The sequence below is a fragment of the Oculina patagonica genome, chromosome 9 (assembly GCF_052425735.1).
Source record: "Oculina patagonica isolate OP01 chromosome 9, crgOcupat, whole genome shotgun sequence".
NCBI classification, from domain to species: domain Eukaryota; kingdom Metazoa; phylum Cnidaria; class Anthozoa; order Scleractinia; family Oculinidae; genus Oculina; species Oculina patagonica.
Window position 1 is genome coordinate 17482851 of NC_135766.1, and position 16598 is coordinate 17499448.

Below are 16598 nucleotides of genomic sequence, written 5' to 3' on the forward strand. Positions count from 1 at the left end.
TACCACTTTAATTACCATAATGATTCGATTTAGCGTCCGGGCGCTTATTTACTTTTGGCACCTCAAGGGAGGGCGCTTATTCGAGACAGGGCGCTTATTTAATTTTTTTTGAGAAACAACCAAATGTTCAAAACAAAACTTTAATAAATTTTAAAATAACTAACACTAACAGGAACTGTCACAGTAAACAAGTTTTTAAAGTTCAGTTACATTAAAAACAAACTTTTCATTTTAACAGTATATACATGTACGGTACTGCCTGAGTACGGTAAATGTTCATGAGTACAGTTTATTTACTTGACGTCGATGTCTTCAGTTGGGGGCAGTTATCCACAATCGGTAGCGCTTATAAGAATGGGGCGCTTATTGGAATAGGGGCGCGTATTGACAAAAACACATTCGAAGGATGGCGCTTATTTGGAAGGGGGGCTTATTGGAAGGAGGGCGCTAAGTCGAATCATTACGGTACCCACAAACGAACTGTTCCCGACAGCTCTCGAAGCACAGTCGGTAGAGCAATATGTTTATAAATAGTAAGGTAAAGACGAAAAACAACTGATGTCCCATTCACGTTTTATTTCCCATTTAAATATATATTTTAAATACATGAAGAACAATCGGTTTACAGTTGCTCAATTAACGACTTTATTACGAACACCACCTTTACTTTTGTACCATGTTGCATTTTAACTTTGAATCAGAACAAAGCCGATTGGCTGATTCATTTATGTTTAATTTCCCCTGGAATCGAACTTTTCAAAGATTTTATAACCAACACCACCTTTCCTTTCATACCTTGTTGCATTTCAACTTTGAATCAGATCATAGCCGATTGGCTGATTCATTCATGTTTAATTTCCCATTTAAATACATATGGTAAAGGGACACTGTCACAGGGATTTTTTTGCTTTTCAGAAAAAAGTGCTAAAATTGGCAAAGTTCTCTTTCTCATACACGAAATGCATCTAGAACACGAAGTTGAAGATATAAAGCAAATTGTGTTCAAGGAAGATGGAAGCCGTTGTAAGTTTTTAGCTGTTTTCCAGGCCACAAGGTTAGGACAGAACATGAAAAAATCAGCCTGACTTTTTTAAGTTAAGTTCAAAAGTTCCTGATGACATCACATAAATATCACTAGTTTATAGCTTCAGTACACTGGCATAGTAACTTTGAACAAAACTGGACCACTCTTCGTAGTCTTTAGGCACTTAAAGCTGATTTCCAGTCCGTACTGCGCAGACTCGGGGTTTGTTTTCGTTTTTGTTTTGAATTCGTTAAAACGTTGCACTTCGTTGACAGCATACATGAAGTGTTTTTAGTCCGCCATTACAGTTCGCTTCGTTCAAGAATTTCCGATGAGCTGAAACGTCGGTTTGAAATAGCGTCAAGGTTCTTCTACTTGTTATTATTTGTTCTGCAAGGATATCTGGCGTTATTAATGAAGAAACAGGTAAGTTTGTCACGTAATTTTTAGTTTTGCTTTGTTTGTGAGGCTCACATAAACATTGCAGCCGAGATTGCGCAGTACGGACTGTAATTCATCTTTAAATGTTTGAAGTAAAGCTCGCGACAGTGTCCATTTAAATCATGATACACAAGGAACAATCGGTTTACAGTTGCTCCTCTGGAATCGAACTTTTCAAAGATTTATAACCAACACCACCTTTACTTTTATACCCTTTTGCATTTCAACTTCGAATCAGATCATAGCCGATTGGCTGATGTCATGTAATATGCATATTACCAAGCTAGAAAGCCATCTTAGGTCTGAATGCCATTTGGCAACCACTTCGGAAGGAGATACGGATAGGTCAGATCACCATTCTGCTGCCGTTTCTCGTTCTCTTCTTCCAAATGAGGCTGAAGAGCGCCCATCAAGATATGATGGAAACGATTGACGACATCCCTGGCCTTGCCGTCCGGTAGTTGGTTGCCGTAGTCGTACAGGGTGTCGTAACGAAATGTTGCCAGGGAGGAAGTAAAGCTAGCCTGGAGCTGAAAAAATTTAAAACATAACCAGCCAATTAACTAGAGTTATAGTAAATGAAGAGAAGATCCTTGCAGTTATGAACACAACTTGAGCAATTGCGAAAAGGAAGCCTAAAAATATCTGGCTTGCCGGGACTCGAACCCGGACCTCTGCCAAACCAGTGCAGCGCTCAAAGCAATTGAGCTAACAAGCCAACTGGGAGCTGGTCATTTAAAGGGAAAGATGAATGAAATTTATCAATATATGAATATATGAAATCATATATTTGAACTGCAGATGAAGAATAAATGCATGAAGAGAAGATCCTCGCAGCTATGAACACAACTTATGCAATTGCAAAAAGAAAGCCTGAAAAAAAAAAAATCAGGCTTGCCGGGACTCGAACCCTGACCTCTGCGATACCGGTGCAGCTTGGTTCGTATTAAATACCCGGGAAAGAGTTATAGTGCTGTCTATTAAAGCCTGGTTTTCACTAGCGACGCAAGCTCATGCTTGTGCTTGCGGAAAGCACAAGCACAAGGATCAAAATTTGTCCTTTTTGCGTGATCGCACTTATGCTTGCGTCGCTAGTGAAAACCAGGCTTATAGTTCAGCACTAAAATTCCTTCGCCGAACGCTACGCTACGAACGTTTGTAGCGTAGAGATCGGCGAAGGAAATTTTGAATTTTCTTAATATTTTCTATCTTTCCCAAATTCAAATGGGTGCACTTTAATCATTTAGTGACGATACAAGCTACTCAGAAAAGTTCCGATCGCGAGCTGGACCAAAAGAAGTCTAACCTGTGAGCTCTCGATCTACGGGACACAAAGATTATGTTTTTAAATAGTTGCCGATCTTAGCTGGCAAAACCTGTGCTTTGTGATCATATCCAGATCTACGTAGTCTCTCCTAGTACCTGACTGTTGCTAAAGGCCTGGTAAAACGAGGAAACATGTACATTTGTAGCACACGCATGTTTCCCCAATTTTCCCCAGTTTTGCCATATGGGAAGCATTGTTCCCAGCTCCAATTTTGCTTCCAGGAAGCAAACTTTGCTTCTGCTACACGGCAGAAACATTTCGTGTTTCCGCGCGGCATGGAAACATGGCAAAACGAGGAAACAATTATGGAGATATGTTCCCAGAATTTTCTGGAAACAGGTTTTCTTGTTTTGCCGGGCTTTAAGTGGCTCAACCTCCCTCTAACAGAGCAAATACACGCGTAAACTATAAACTTACAGAAGCCGTGCCCCTGTTTGGTAGCCGGTAAACAGAGAATTCCCCTTCTTTCACTCTGCTGTCATTGTACATTTTGGTTGGTGAGTTGGGAATGTACGAAGCGTAGTCCACCAGCTCGTAGTTAACCGCAGCGTGCTGAACTGTCAAGTGCGAGATCATGCGGCTTAGAAAGTCACAGAGTTCCTTCTTTGTATTTAACCTTGGAGGTAAACCTCGAATCTGTAAGGAAAAAAATGGTAAGGAATGACACGATCTTCACCGTGATCCCACCCATTTAAGCAATTGGGGAAAAGAAGCCTGAAAAAAAAAAAAAAAAATTCAAGGCTTCAACGGGATCCGAACCCGTAACCACAGCGAATACCGGCCACGTGGCTAGTGCGAATCCCGTTAAAATCCTGAATTATTTTTTGGCTTCTTTTCCCCAATTGCTTAAACAGTAGGCTCACGGTGAGGATCGTGGCATTGCTCATTTCTTTCCGCGGTCCAAATAAGTTCATTTCTGTCAGAAAGAAAAGGTAGTTCGATGACGAATAAACTCTTCAAAAATTTTAATAAAATGCAATTACAAATAATTGAACATGGTGACTGTCAGGTGTGGGATTTCTCATAGCGAAAAACAGATGTTCAAGGAAAATGACGGAATCCCTTCTTGTAACGGCAGTGTATAGAATCTAATTTATGTTTAAGGTAACACGGAAGAAAAATTTGGCGTTTACGTTCCAAGTGAAATTGTGTGCAAAACGTAATGCTAATCCCAATGAAGTATATATTTTTAGAAAGCTTATGCAATATAGATACTAGTTTTGGATTTTGTTTTGATCATATAGACCATAATAAGCAACGTCAGCATTTTGTTTGCAATTATGATGTTGCGCAACATCAGGTTTATTTGAGAACGCGTTTCAGATGAGCGCCTAAACTTTTATGAGGAATTTGATCCACATATATTAGTCCAAAAAACGGTGTCTCAGATTTTTCATTTCTTGCGCAATGAATTGTCTATAAATTTTTAAATTTAAAAATGGCGTTATAGTGCTTCTTCAAGTTAGAAAATTAATTGTTAACATTGATGGTTTGCGCACAATTCCATGTGGAACGCAAACGCCAATTTTCCTTCTGTGATATCTTAAAGGCATCTTAGAAAGACTACGTTTATGAAATCGTTTTTTGACGTGGTATTTACCTTTCCGATGCCACCGTTCGGCCCAGAACCGCTTGCGGACAGCTCATTAATGTACGCCTGAAGTTCCCAGTCGCCTCTTACGTGTGTATCCCATTTATAATACCTAAAAAAAAACAATATTTTTATCTTCTTGAATGGTAAAACTATGGCGATGTAACTTCGAACGCTAGTGGCAACTATTCCACAAAAGATGGGTCCGTTGGTTTTCATGAAAAGTCCGAAAAATACCATGTTATGCCCAACAATTTTATCACGACACAAAAAATGGTTTAAACCCAGGAGTATAAGTAATTCGTATCGTGTGATCGGCCGGGTGAGAATAGTTCTGAGTCAGAGAAGAACTGTTGTTGGTAACTGAGGTTTCGAAAACCTGAGCGGAAGTCATCGTCAAGTTCAAGCGACTTGCCGTTCAGGTTGTCGAAACCACAGTTACCAACAGCAGTTCTATTCTGAACATAACTCTCCCCGAACGATCGCACTATACAAACTGCTATTATATCACAACAAATTTTTGCTATTCCTTGCAAACATTTATATAACAAATGCCGCTAAGGTAATTCAATGCCATATCAAGTACTTTTTTCAACAAACTACTGCGCTTCACAGAGAGCTGTTGCTGATGTGCTTTTATGTTGAATTTTAATTATCCTATTTCAATAGTCTAAGCTGGGATAAAGGAAACATACGTGCCATTCACATTAAGACGTGTTTTTTAATATATTGGGAAAATGACATAAATATATATGACTGGATTTATGAAAACCAGGTTAGTGAAATTTTCACCCTTGTTAGCGCAAAATCGACGTAAACGCGTTTTTTCTCGCCAGAAACTCCAAAAGTAGACGATATAAAAACTAAAGTGAATGTCAGTCTTTTTTCTCTCCTCCTCTCTCTTTTCTACCTTTCAGCGCTGTAGTTCATTTTTTTTTCCTTTCTTGGCATGTTTTTAGGCCACATCGCAGTGTAATGCACTTGGTCAAAAACACTCAGGTCACCGGCTTTTCTTTGACCACGTTTTCATAAATCCAGTTATATATACATAACTAAAAAAAAAAAAAAAATTAAAAAAAAAAACGGCAAGGGGAGAGTGCAAACGGGACGTGTGTACCCGTGCGAGGCGCTTCCAAAATTAAAAAAAACTATTTTGTCGAGAAAGCTGTTGAGAAAAATGAGACACTTGACATGCTAAAGGGGCGAGTAACTGTGCAGATAAGATTCCACAGCTTAACAATCCTGTTAAAGTAAGAAGCCTGAATTGATGTAGATTTGCAAAAACTAGCTTGTTTCACTTACAAGTTCACGTATTCCTCTACCATGTCCTCAATAACCTTTATGAGTTTCTCACCATCATCTCGGTAAGGGAAATACGGCAGGAGGTTCTTGTCATCCAGTCCGCGTTTCTTGTAAAGCAACAGACACGCAAACGTTAGATTGCTATCGGAGGAAATAAAATTGACAGACAAGAAAAGGGCAAAGAGACAAAGAAAATCGATTGTTACGTTGATTGGGATGAAGGGCACATTCAGAATAGATCGGATATTAATTATGGCTGGTGTGGTGATGGCCTATTAACATGAAGATTAAGGCGGATAAACTCAAGAGCGTTTAATCACCCTACAAGCAAGCACGTCATGCTACAAGACCATGACTCCTAGCGAATCCACAGCAACCCGAAGGCGCACCATTATGTTTTAGCGACATGGCAGAGAACTTGATAAAATCCTGAACAGTCAGTCAAATGACGAGAATGAAACAGTTTCCAAAAGCTCCGTTGTGGAAGAGCAGGTACAAATAATTGCGATAAGACAGCCAAGGCAAGAGATCTTACAATCGCTGCTATGTTTTCATCACCATAAATTATAATAAATTAAATTATTTATATAAAAATTATAATAAATTCCCGGCGTATCCAATCGAACGTTCTGTAATCGAACCTAATCGAACACCAATCGTTCGATTGAGTCGGTAATCGAACATAATCGTACTCACAATAAAATTTGGTCAAACGAACAAAATCGAACATTCGATTAACAAACAGTCGACAATCGAACAAAATCGAACATTCGATTAACGAACAGTCGACAATCGAACTCAGTAGAACTTTCGATTACCGAACCCCTGTTTGTTTATATTGCAGACATTTTGTACGGTGTACTGTCCCGCTAGTTAGTCCTGCGTGATTGACTTATCAAGAGACGGATTCCAAACAAAATCGAATCTGATCTATCAAGTTCCATTGCGTTCGATTGTGTTCGACTGGTTCGAAAATCGAACTCACAGCAAAACAGATGTTCGATTTTGTTCGATTACCGAACCCACTCGAACGATTGGTGTTCGATTGTGTTCGATTGATTTTTTGGTTTGATTTTGTTCGATTGGATACGCCGGGATTATTAAAGGCACTTTTCATTGCTGTCATACGTGGAGCCTCTTAAGTATAAGGCACTTTTCGCGCACGAATGGTCAACTATAGGATATATATAAAGAATATATCCTGTATGTCCCTCTATAAATTCAAAGTTTAGCTGCAATATGTTGTAAAGCGAGCTGTACCTTGATGTTGTTTCTGTAATCTGTCACGTCCCATGTCGCAAATTGCTGTCCATCTCGGACAAGTCTATTTGCTCCTTCAGCCCCATATGCAAAGAGTGAAGCCACGAACCCGATCTCGGTTGTGAGTGCAGGAGTTCCAAGTGTATTAGGGACAGTCACTTCACGGCAGTGAAACTTCAGTATTTGCTGCAGGGGGTGCCTGGGCGGCAAGGTTCGTTTCAAGCAGACACAGAATGGCTCTATGAAAAAGTGAACCTGGAACAAGGTCAAATTGAATCAGAGTTGCACAGCAACTGAACATGTTTAATTTAAATCATACGTGGCCATTGTAGGGAGCTGCATTCAAGAATTTAATAGTGTCTATAGGCAATTTATTAAGGGTATAAGAACCGAATTCTTATTGTAATTATACATTAATTCATAGTTAAAACTAATAGGGGCTCTCCTCGTAAAGCCCAAAAGGGTTTGTTGAGATTTCGTTCTGTAATTCTATTACATCACTACATGTCTCTGTAACAAAATGCTACAGTTAAAGCAAATAAAGATTGAATTGATTTGAAACAGTTACCTTATTATAGGAAATTAACGCGTCATGAAATTAACGCGAATTTCAAACATTCGCGTTAATTTAAGTCGCGTTATTTTCCTTTAACGTTAATTTCCGCACCGTTTATAAAGTGGAGTGTTAATTTCCATGACGTTAATTTTCATTATTTTGACCCCAATTTCTCGTTATAGTCGAGACGTTCTTGACTCCAAGGAAAAAGCATTATTTTATCTGCCACTATCATTGATACTGCGAAAAACGCTCAGAGTGGGAAAAGTACCATGAAAATTGTTTTCGTTTAAGATTATACGCCAAAAATTGTTGAAATAAACTTGTTCCTGTTGTGTACGTCGCGTTAATTTTCTTCATTTTGAAATGTTACCTCCTCTTTCGCGTTAATTTCTTTTATTGGGAAGTAATTTTTCCCTCAATCCGCGTTAATTTAAGTCGCGTTAATTTCAAATACCGTAATTAACACAAGCGTTAATTTCCTATAATAAGGTAATATGTACCTTATCAAGATGCTCGACAATTTGTGAATATCCCAGATCCGTAATTTGGACATTCAGTTTGGCAATCAACCAGTTGTCTCCATCTTTGGGAGAATAAACTGCTGAACCTGGAAAAAACCGTGAAAAGGAACATCGGAGACTGGTTTGAGGAAGATTAGTTAGAAGACACCACACATCTACTTGTCACATCACTAAATGGATACGAGCTCTTCGACTGAACAACAACAACAACAACACTGTGGGTTAATGTTACAGGTAAACTCTTTATTATCCATTGTAGTCACTAGCCGTCTTCTCATTGGCTAAGAGCCTACAGCTAATTCTGGGAATCCGCGCAACCTACAGATTAGTGAATAATCTCCTGGCAGAATATTCACTAATCTGTAGGTTGCGCGCGCAATGCATGACTTCCAAGAGCAATATGTGGTAGGCACCTGACGGCGAAGGAAATTCATAGTTCGTCCATTCGCTTCTCCAACTGGAAAATTTATTGACCTAAGTTGAAAAATTGCTGGACGATAAATTCTCAGAAAACTTTGAGGGAAAAACATTCAGAATTAAGGACGACAAACCGGAATTAGCACAAGTGTTGAAACAGGTTGAAATCGTTTGTCATTATTTTCTTTACAAGTAAAACAATGTATATTAAAACAATTATTAGATTCGGTTTTTGTGATGTTCGGAATAATCAAGGTCTCGGTAAGTGTTATCAGCCTTCGGCTGAGGCTAGCAGTATATTCGAAAGACATATTTGCATGCTTACATCAATGGAAACCTAAAAATAATGGTCAACATGACATAATTTTTGTTGGCTGTGACGTCATATGACGTCATTTAAGCCGCCGTCTTGGATCCGCCATCTTGCATTTCATTTCTTGTTAAAGAGTGTGGACATGAGTTAAATATGCACGATCCCAAAACGTCAGCCTGACTTTTAAAGCTCTGGTGTTGTGTCTTTGACTAGGACTGATTCGTCAAAAGCTAATTAAAAGCTGCAGTTTGTTTTCCCATTAGCATTTCACTTGATATCTTCCTATTGGTGCTGTTGGCGCATTTTGGGTATGGGCGAAAGTTCTTCAGTTGTCATAGTTATAGCGCCGTTGTGGCCAAAAATGCATCAAAATCCCCGTGAAAGTGCCTCTTCAAGCTGCAGCATTTCAAATCGCGCCAGTAGACGGACACTTTAATCTCAGTTCATCTGATCTGTTCTGATTGGAAACCTGTCTACTCCATTTCGTTGCATAGGCCACAGATCGAGAAAGTTATTTCAGCCCCCTCTGTCTCTGGCCAGCCGACTGGATTGTGCGTTCCGTATCCCTTTTTGCACTTTAATACATGTACGTTTTGATTGAACGTTGGTAAAATTGTCCATAATATTAACGACCAGAAGCTAAACTTTATAATTAAAAATATGATGAGAGAAACACAATTTTCTTGCATTGGAGTGAGTTTTACACGACAAGGCAAAACCTGTTTAATTAATATAAACGGGCCTTTGATACATTTCGGTAAAAGAAATTCTCACTAGCCTGGCTTGTAGTCCATTTGGATCGCAACGGGCACAAGATCATTTTGTTGACCATTGTTTGCAGAGGCAAAGAGAGCAATAGGAGAAAGAAAATCCCACATGGCCCTATGAGAACTGGAATCTGTTTTGTCCTCAGCCCGCTTCATGTCGTCACACAATTCGTAACGTAAAGCGTAGATGCGACCCTGTTTTATCGCCTAAAAAGTAATATTGCACCACAGTTAGTCCTTTTTTTTAGTGTTCACTCCTAGAGCAGTTTTCAATTGAGTGTCGTTAAACCAAAACCAAAACCAAAGTTATTACTTTAGCCAATCACAAAAAAACAACAACAGACAATTCAGTGAACCAATCAAAACTCAAAGCAAATACATGTAGCCGGCACGTAGCGCGGGAAAACGTGCGCGCGCGAGTCACGATTGGTTTTGGTTTTACTTCTGATTGGCTGAGAAAGTGGAGCGAGATTTTTAAACCAATCACTAAGCGTAGCAATGCAAAAGCAAAGCAAACGCAATTAACTTTCGACACTCAAGTGAAAACCTCTCTATTAAACCTACTGTAAAACAAATTTGGTTCTGTCTACATGGTACTGTTTTTTTCTTTTCTGTTTCTTTTTTTCATATTAATATGAAAAATATGAATTGAATGAATGATAAAACAATTATTGAATTCAGCTTCCGTATGATATAAAGAATTATGCAGATCTTGGAGGGTGTTATCCGTATGCTTTCGTATGATATGAAGAATTATGCAGATCTCGGAGGGTGTCATCCGCCGAAGCCGAAGGCTTCGGTTGATAACACCTCCTCGATCTGCATAATTATTCATATCATACTCTGCCTCATCCAATAATAGCTAATTATGCTGTATATAATCCATTTATTACTGGCAAAATAATTTTTTTTCACATAAAAATTGTCTCGCAATAGGAAAATGCCAAAAATGTTCTTCGATCAAAAAATTCTTGCCGTCCAACTCAAACAAAAAAATGTAGAATAAATACATCTTCCAACGAGTCTCCGGTCTTCAGAGCAGCTTGTACAGCAGCATCCCAGTCAAACTCAGTACTCAGTAATTCCTTTAATTTGTTCCAGTCCAGTCCCACTTGTTCTAAAGGAGAGGAAACGACATCACCTTTAATATCACCTTTATATTAAGACATCGCCTAAAATATTTCTTAATTATTCACTGAAGTGGAAGTGAATAGTGGTGGATATTTACCGAGCCACTTTCGGCTCGGCAAATAACCACCACATTCACCGACACTGAGGTGAATAATTGTTTAAGTATCATCACACTAGTTGAATAACTAGCGGACCAAAACATCACTATCGGTAAACAAAGAGCCACGCGAGGGCAGTTTGTTTCTTTTTAGCTGCTCGAAGGTGAATAGTACTTTTGCTAATCACCTCCGAGTTAACCAATCAGCGCGCGCGAATAGCACTATTCACTTGTGTGGTATATACTAATACTTAACATCTAACGATTGATGATCCGACTCTGCTCACAAGACCATAATCTATTTAAAGGAGCTACTTCACGAGGATTCTGCAATTTTTGGTGTAAACTGTCTGAAATCAGTGGTCTTAACCCATGAAAAACTGATATAGTGCCAACGCCAATTTCCTATTTTTAGCTAGTAAACAGCAATGAAATTTTTGGCCAAGAGGCCCCTCCCCTACGAAGTACTTCTTCTTATGCTTTTATAAACCTTTTATTGTAGATTTCATTTCAAAAATACATATATGAATGCTTTAAATTAGGCTTACAATTGTTATTTTTTTTTACCATCTTTTTAATACTAATAATTTACTTGGAAATTATTGCATGGAAAAATATTTTTCGTTCCCCCCCCTCCCCCCTCTCCCCCTCGCAGGGATGTAGCTAAGAAAACACTTAGCTGGCTCATGAACAAGCCCAGCTGGCTTTTCTGGCCTAGGCAGCTCTAAAAGTTTACCTATGTTTCTTTTTTGTTTCTGTTTCTGAAGATAGAAATCAAACTACGGCTATAAATATCGATTTTTCGAAGATGCGCGGAAACAACTTGAATAGTTTAGCTTTAACTTTTCAAGTTGCAAACCATTTCCATCCTAGCCATCCGCAGCCAAAGGCGCTTGTTAACAGTTCTATTATAGCAATTGTAAATTCAAATAGACCAGTATTTTTAGGTTCCCTGTGACACAAATGCAAATTTTGGCTTTTTAAAGTCCGTGTCAAAGCCCCTTTAACATTATTCCTTTTGCTTGCTTGTAAAACAAACACTTGAGAGCATTGGTTACCTAGGTAACAGCTTTATAATAATAATAATAATAGTAATAATAATGATCTTTTAACAGGAGGCTCCACTCACTAGTGTGGTTTTCAGGAAGGTCCTGAGATAAAAAATAATGGCATGAAAAATGAAAAAAAGAAAAAAAAAATGAATTAAAAATCGAAATTATTACAAAGTTGATTTTAAAAAAACCCCTAAAAGCTAATAACGATACGACTAAAAATATTTAAAATTGAAATTCGCAGGAAAATTAATAAAAATACAATTGATCATTAAGGTTAAAAAACTATCTAGCTTATACTTACCTTGCCCGTGAATGGTTACCCTTCTGATTGACATGGGGTTAGTTCCAGCCAGGCGCTGCTGAGTAAATAACTTGTCACTGATCCATTCAGTTTTGTCGTTATTAAACGGCTCATCTCTTGATGGCAGCTTCGTATAGGGCTGAATACAAAACGGGTGAAAAGTAAGATTTTTTCGCTTGGATAGATTATAGACGCAGATGAAAATCATAACGTTTAAAGGAGCTATGTCGCGATTTATTGTTGTGCTAAACTTGATCTCTATTCACGTCTCATTTATTCCTGTTTTATTCAATTTAGTTCCCAGTCGCCCGCAACAGAACCGGTCAACGGCCCATGACATAAAGCGTTGACTACGTCATCGCTTAAAAATCATGATAGATTTTTCTTGTGTGTCAGCGATATGACACGATCATGCGCGTTTCTTTTCTCTTGTATAATCACGCTATCAGGTTTAAGGTTGTCGGGTTTAGTCTCTCAACAACACCCATTGAAAGTGGCTTAAATTATTCTTCGCAAAGAACGTACACGTGCGTCACCGTTTATAGACCTAGTAAGGGTGCATTGTTTTGGGACTATTCTGGAATATAATGGGAATACTTGGAACAGTCGGTGATCGCGTTCTTTTGGGACCTATTCCCTTTTTTCGAATGGACGGAATGAATGGAATACGGTTTACTCGGAATCGAATAGGCAGAATATGTGTTCTTTCGGGACAGTTTTGGCGGGAAGTCATACGCGGCTGGTCACCACAGGTCGTTTTCCGTTTTTTCGACGTTTTTGCTTGTTTGCAAGCTAAAAACGTAGAATAGGGGTTATGTGGACAAAATTTGGAACCACATATTTGTAAACTCTCAGGGGACTTTTTTAATTTATCAAGGAACTGTTTTAATTTCTCAAGGGATTACTTTCCGCTGTGGGTGATCACTTGCGATCTCGTGAAAAAAACGTGACTTGTCACATTTACAAACGTTATATAACAATTTTAAAAGTGACATGTCAGCTTTCTTATCTCAACGCACGTGTGTCTGAAAGGCGATCTATAAAAAGCGTCGCTCAAACAATGGATTGCGTAGCTAAAACACGAATGAATAATCACTAGCACTTACATCGTTTAAAAATTACAAACGTCAAAAATAAACCATACCAAAAAAACTCGCTCTTTTCAAAGATATTTTTGAAGTTAAAACAAATGCAAGAGATGAGGGCTTCTTTTAGCTTAGGAGCGGTTAAAAATTAGGCCAAGTTTGGTCGCTACATGCAAGCGCAACTCTATTTCGTCATCAGCCTAGGTCGTTAGGGACGTGACCTCGCGTTGACAGGGAATGACAGCAATGTTGCATGAATCGGCTTTACAACATGCGATCGTATCTACGCAGTTCGAGTGGAATTTCAGTCAAAGACAGCAAAATTCTTTCGTATTTCATCTTCAAATATAATTCGAAACCATTCACTGTATATATGGCTTTTGTTTAATCCTGGGTCTTGATATCCGACCCTCGCAGAGCCTAGACAAAACGCAGCTTGAGTGTAACGATTTGTTTACGCCCCAATTATATGCGCAATGTTTTCTCCGACAGTAGTCGGAAATATCCGTATTTTTTTCGTGCTTTTTCGTGGAGCAATCGTTACGATACGGCCTTGAACACATTGAACAGCGGTCTACCCGGCTATAACAATTCAAATATGGCGTCGCAAAAACAAAGCGTCGAACGCATATTTTGCTGTTTCATTTGCTAATTTCGCTGCCGTAATCGACTGCCTCGAAAGGTCCTTGCAATTTTAAAGTATAGAATTGTCAGATCTCGGTGAAATTTGCACTGTTTATTTGTGTAATGTTAAGGAATATGTGTATAAATACCCGGCGCGAACGAGCCATTTTTGACAAAATTATATGGCTGCATTTCCTCCGCGAAGATAGGAAATTGTTAAACTAAACTACAAAGAAACTGTAATGATAAGTTCGAAGAACAATGCACAGGATAAACCTTCGACTCATACTTCATGCAAAAACGTCGACATCTCGAAGAGACTTTGATCAGAATATGCGTTCTCTGGGAAATTGATATTCCGTGCATTCTGTTATTCATAAACCGGAATGAGAAAAGCCCTAAACATGATTATAGATCAGGCACAAAGACCACGGAGCATTTTTTCAATTGGAAAGGCTGACTGGTGACTTGAAGTGGGGGGCTTTATGGAGACTCTTCTCTAAGTAAGTCTTTATTTTTTTGGAAATATTGGGGGGACTAAGTTCCCCCAGCTCCCCCCCCCCCCGGCTCCGCGGTCCCTGAGGCAAGAATTAAAATGAGTATTTACCCCGTTAATACGTGACTGGAAAAACTCTGTCATCGAGAGATATTCTGACATGTCGTTGATTTCCTTTCCCAAGTGTGCCAATGAATACACTCCTTTAGTTACTTGACTCGCAGTTATCATCAGTAGATAGTTAGTAGTGAAGTGGCTCGTGAACGGGTCAGCCATAGCAACGGCAGACAGCTGCACCGGGTTCATATTCAACACGGCAAATCCATGCAAATCCTTTAAAGTGTATACGAATTTGTTGTGGTTAGGAACGACACCCCTGAGGCCCTTACAAAAGAAGTGGTCGTGCTGAGGTAGAGAGATGGGACAGATAGCCGATGCATGTCTAGAACAATAAAAAAAGAAAGCTATATTAAAGTAAGTGGGAGGCGCGGTGGCCTAATGGTTAGCGAGTCCTGGCCGGGGCGCTGCGTTGTGTTCTTGGGCAAGACACTTTACTCTCAGAGTGCCTCTCTCCACCCAGGTGTATAAATGGGTACCGGCGAATTTACTGCTGGGGGGTAATCTCTGCGATGGACTGGCGTCCCATCCAGGGGAGAGTAGCAATACTCTCAGTCGCTTAATGCTACGGAAACCGGGATAAGCTCCGGCTGTATGAGCCACTTGGCTTGGACACAGACTTTACCTTTACCTAGACTATATTAAAGTAATGTAAAGCCTTCCGAGGTTGCGTATACGTTGTTAGAACATTGCATTCTTCACTTGTTTTGTTTCCCTTGGCTATTCTTATTTTTTTTTATTTTGGTGCTTATTAGCAATTGCGTTGGCAAAAACTACCTTAGACAACTACCAAATGAAAGAATGAACCATCTTACCTTGAAGTTGTTATTAAGCCTCCAATTAATGAGGCCAAAATAACGAGAAGTTTCATTTCCAAAGCTGTTGAAGAAGAATAAGTTACGGTTATCTAAAAGTGTCTCAAATAACCAGGGCAACCAGCCTACCAACCAGCTAACCAGCCAGCCAGCCAGCCAGCCAGCCCGTCAGTCAGTCAGTCAGTCAGTCAGTCAGTCAGTCAGTCAGTCAGTCAGTCAGTCAGTCAGTCAGTCAGTCAGTCAGTCAGTCAGTCAGTCAGTCAGTCAGTCAGTCAGTCAGTCAGCCAGCCAGCCAGCCAGCCAGCCAACCAGCCAGCCAACCAGCCAGCCAGAAATACAGAAAATAACGAAAATTGATACAAAATCCCGCCAGAATGCTTATGGATTGTAAAATGGAACAAATCGTACTATTTAATTTTATAAAAACCTGGAAAAATAAAGAAATATGTCAAAAATGATCTTTTTAGGTCAGACTTGCTTGCAGTTACGACGTTGTCATGGCGACGTCAAAGATCGTGGACACATGGTTAAAACATTATAATTTCTGTAAACTTAAGGATGAATAAAAGTTTAAGCATCAAAGGCTGATCCTCTTTTCAAAACCATGAAAAAACTTCAAAGGGAGGTGGGATGCAATCTTAGTTTATTTTATACACAGCGTCATCAGAAGTGCGCAAAAATTTTACATTCAGAGCAGATCTTTTTTTCTGTTTTCCAAAGTAGCTACAACGTTTCTCTTTAAAAGGAAGAGATGGAAATCACTGAGAAATTCAATTTGGCACTGGAACTGCGGTAAACATATGTTAGAATCAAGATCAACCGAGTTTTAATTTTCTCAAAGGACGAGTAAAATATTATCCTGTCTACCACAATATAGGCTAGAGTTCGACAACCGTTTATCAGGCTATTGGTTACATATGTAAAGCAAGCAGTCTTTTTTTTAAAAAGCCAACTTTAACACGCGATCACTCTGTTTCTTTAGAATTTAATCTTGAAAACTTCTCTCTCTGTAAACAGCCTGTTTTGCGTGTATAACGTATAACGTAATGCAAAGCTCTTGGTTTAAGAACGACAAACAGATATGGAACAGGGACATGATACATTCTTTATTTCACATGACTACCAGGCTGTTCCTGAGGAAAAACATTTGAATGTGGCCTTCGCCCAAAGCCCAATTTCGATATTTTAAAATTCAGCCTAAAACAATAGACATCACTACGAGGCTCCAAGGAATAAACCCCACAAGCTGTATAGTTTGAACTGTATAGTTCGGAGCCTGAATTTTAATATATCGAAATTGGGCTATTGCGGCGTGGCTGAATGTGTTAATCTTGATTGGTTTCAGTGGCAAATCA

At 39.1% G+C, this 16598-nt stretch overlaps 1 protein-coding gene across 3 annotated transcripts in view; it reads right to left on the bottom strand.

Annotated features, from left to right (window-relative positions):
• Positions 1-561: 561 nt before the first annotated feature.
• Positions 562-16598, bottom strand: part of LOC144666955 (polyunsaturated fatty acid 5-lipoxygenase-like) — an 83020-nt gene continuing 66983 nt past the window's right edge. For all 3 annotated transcript variants that reach the window (XM_078528403.1, XM_078528402.1, XM_078528404.1), the window contains exons 2-12: positions 15244-15307; positions 14423-14753; positions 12107-12245; positions 10533-10639; positions 9534-9729; positions 8005-8111; positions 6946-7200; positions 5686-5792; positions 4393-4495; positions 3210-3428; positions 562-1995 (exon numbers count right to left, since the gene is read on the bottom strand). In XM_078528403.1, coding sequence (XP_078384529.1) covers positions 1762-1995; positions 3210-3428; positions 4393-4495; positions 5686-5792; positions 6946-7200; positions 8005-8111; positions 9534-9729; positions 10533-10639; positions 12107-12245; positions 14423-14753; positions 15244-15299 — 1854 coding nt within the window. In that variant the 5' untranslated portion in view covers positions 15300-15307 and the 3' untranslated portion in view covers positions 562-1761. The remainder of the gene's footprint in view (positions 1996-3209; positions 3429-4392; positions 4496-5685; positions 5793-6945; positions 7201-8004; positions 8112-9533; positions 9730-10532; positions 10640-12106; positions 12246-14422; positions 14754-15243; positions 15308-16598) is intronic.